The 3,438-nt window shown below is 49.4% G+C and overlaps 1 protein-coding gene across 1 annotated transcript; it reads right to left on the reverse strand.

Moving 5' to 3' along the window:
* LOC8076822 (probable calcium-binding protein CML15) lies at nucleotides 264-1,426 on the reverse strand. Its single transcript, XM_002440969.2, has one exon. The coding sequence runs from the start codon at nucleotides 1,283-1,285 to the stop codon at nucleotides 686-688; it is 600 nt and encodes a 199-aa protein (XP_002441014.1). The 5' UTR covers nucleotides 1,286-1,426; the 3' UTR covers nucleotides 264-685.

Genomic DNA, 3,438 nt, shown 5'->3' on the forward strand with positions numbered 1-3,438 from the left:
TTGTGCAGGTCGCGCCGTCAGAAGACAAGATTGTGCACGGATGAATATTATTTTGACCTGAATAATTTATTTACTGTAACTAGTCTGATTGTTTGAGTTTATGAGACGAATCTGTCAGCCATTTAACAGTTTTTCTCTTACAACAAATCAGCAACAATACTTTTTACTATCACTTATCAGTCAGCCATTTAACATTGTTTTTTCTCCCAACAAATAAACCAAAAATACTTTCTACCATTGCATAGCATCCAAACAAACAAACATTTTCGAAACAACACCAAACAAGCCTCCTTATTATACATACATTTAATCCAACGGATGAGATTGTTGTCCGGGTTAGGAAGCCTTTTTCGGCTCCAAGCCACACAGCCCCTGTTTGTGGTATGAACGCACGCACTTGTATGCCAAATTAAGAAAACCCAAAAAAGAAAAGCCTGCAATTTGAAGCCAAAACATTCCATTGAACATCCCACAGCAGTACAATGGATGCAGATTTTGCAATTTATACACAAAAATAAATCGCGCTTTTTATGTGGAGCGCTGCTGGCCGTGTAATCTGAACCTACTAATCTCCGTGATTCCAGTGTTTATCCAGGGAGTATGTACATAAAATGAAATGAAACGAATTCAATGTTGTTGGAGCGGAGCAGAGGAGGGAGCAGGACAGCAGCAGGATCCTTTCTCCCTAGGCAGCACCGATCCTGCCGAACCCGCCGCCGCCGGCGGCCATCATGAGCTTGAACTCATCGAAGGAGACGAGGCCATCCCCGTTGCGGTCGACGCCCTGGATCATGCGGCGGCACTGCGCGACGGTGGCGGACTCGCCGAGGCCTCGCATGACGCGGGCGAGCTCGGCGGGGGTGATGAGGCCGTTGCCGTCGGCGTCGAAGACCATGAAGGCGTGCCTGAGGTCCTCCTCGACGGCGGCGGCGTCGGCGCTGGCCGCGTCCATGAGCGCCGCGAACTCGGTCAGGCTGATGCACCCGTCGCCGTCCGCGTCGGCCTCCTCCATCATCCGCGACACCTCGTCGTCGGTGGCCGCGTGCCCCACGCTCGCGAACAGCGCCGCCAGCTCGCACCGCGAGATCTGGCCGTCGCCGTTCGCGTCGAACTTGCGGAACACGCGCTCCGTCTCGTCCGCGGCCCGCGCCGCCGACGGCGACCTACGAGGCAGAGGGGAGGGCGGCGCGGAGGAGAAGGGCGAGGACGCGCCTGGTGCCCCGGCGGCGCCGCGCTTGCTGCCGCCGCTGCGGGAGCGGGAGAAGAAGGAGCGGACCTTGCCCATGGGATTGGAACTGGTGGTGGTGGGAGCGGGCGGGGTGGTTCGTCGACGGGAAGGAATCGATGTCGCTGGGTGATTGATTGATTATTGGGTTGGCTGTTGCGACGCCTTGAAGAATCGATGGAGTGATTGGTTGATGGAGGAGCGGAGGTGCGCGGGATTTTATAGGCCCCGCCGCGGGAAGCGGACGCGGTTACGGTGGTTGTTTCCGTTACGGCTGGGCGGTGGCTGGCAGGTGGGACAGCCCAGCCGCGTCGCACCGCCAAACTTCCTGGAGCCAGCCGCGCGCGCGCGGTTTGGGGCTGGCTGGCTCACGGCCACGGCTTCGGTTTGCGCGTGTCTCTCGCGTCGCGCACTCGCGCATGAGGACGAACGGGTCGCGCGGATAGGACTGCCAGGCGTCCCAACAAGCACCTGGTTTGCGGCGGGGACGCGGAGGCTAGCTGGGGATTATGCAGCAGCACCGGGGTTGGAACTTGGAACCCAACTTGGCCTGGACCCTCGACGACACGGGCATGGATATCAGAATCAGACACGAGCAGCGGGGCAGGGGGGCGCTTGGGCTTTGGCCGAACGGATCTTGTGTGTGTGTGTGTGTGTCGTGAGAGAGGACAGGAGATTTTTCGTGCCTCCTATACTGCTGGAGTGGTACAAGTACAGATGTACTGTATGATCATCCAACAGCCCATGTGTCGTGTAGTTGGATCGCTACGACCGTCGTATGGAATGTATCCAGAGCTCATTTGGTACATACTCCCTCTATATTAATTCCACGAAGTTGGACGTCGGAGCATTTGAATTTTGTGTTTGCGTCTATAGCGTCTCACATGTATTTGGACCCCTTTTCTATCCGTATTCACTGAGTCTATCTAGCGTACCTTCTCATCAACAGCTAAAACGTCCAACATAAAGGGCTAGAGGGACTATCTTGCCTAACTAATGAGCCTCTCTTTTTTTTTTTTAACAAACAGCTCTACTTCGTAGTTGAAAATATTTTAGTAAGAGATCAAATAAATAACTTCTTTTGGCCAGTGTAAATGATAAAATGCCTATACCTTTTTTTTGCTTGTCCTCTTTTTTTTCTTTATTTGTTTTGCCTCCGTGCTTATCTTATTTCTTTTCTTTATCTTATCTCAAAGACCTAACTGGAACACATAAGGTCTTGTTTAGTTCACCCCAAAAACCAATAATTCTTCAAGATTCTCCGTCATATCGAATTTTGCGGCACATGCATTGAGCTTTGAATAAAAATGAAAACAAAAACTAATTATATAATTTACCTGTAAATCACAAAACGAATCATTTAAGTCTAGTTACTCTATAATTAAATAATGTTTGTCAAATAAAAATAAAAATATTACCGTATCAAAAAATTTTTTTAAAAAAAAAACTAAACAGGCCGAAGTCTCCTTCCAAACGTCTTCCTAAGCATCCATCTCCCTTCTCCCGATGCCTCTGACCGCTTTGATGCCCCACCTGCACATGAAGGAGACCCGCCTTCTTGGGTGTGCTTGGACTCGGAGGGGGCAAGCCAACTCGTTGGCCATCACCACAGGGGTGCGGTGTCATGGCGAGCCCGATGCTTGGTGTTTGCACTGGCGGCAAGGGTTGGAGTAGAACTGAAGGGCAAAAGTGGTTCTTGCCTTGCTGGCAACGCACGAAGCAGGTGAAGCCGTCAGACCATGTTTTTTCTGGGATATATAAGTGAGGTCTTGTTTAGTTGACTTCGAAAACCAAAAAGTTTTTAAGATTTCCCGTCACATCGAATCTTTCGCCACATGCATGAAGCATTAAATATAGACAAAAATAAAAACTAATTGCACAGTTTACCTGTAAATCACGAGACGAATCTTTTGATCCTAGTTAGTCTATAATTGAAAAATATTTGTCATAAACAAACCAAAGTGCTACAATAGCGAAAACCAAAAATCTTTCGCATCTAAACAAGGCCTGAAAAGCAGTTACGATTTCACCGTTTTGGTAGGTGAACCTGCAAAGTAGCTTTGGAAGCCAAATTAGTGGTTAGAGCATCTTTAAGGGTTTTACGTTTGAGGTTTGTATTTGAGTAATTTGCCAAAAAGCTCCAAAAGAGGTATCCAACGGTTTTGCATTCGGAGTTTGCAATTTGGACAATTTGACAAATGAGGGAGCAAACT

This window comes from Sorghum bicolor, chromosome 9, assembly GCF_000003195.3.
Source record: "Sorghum bicolor cultivar BTx623 chromosome 9, Sorghum_bicolor_NCBIv3, whole genome shotgun sequence".
NCBI lineage: Eukaryota > Viridiplantae > Streptophyta > Magnoliopsida > Poales > Poaceae > Sorghum > Sorghum bicolor.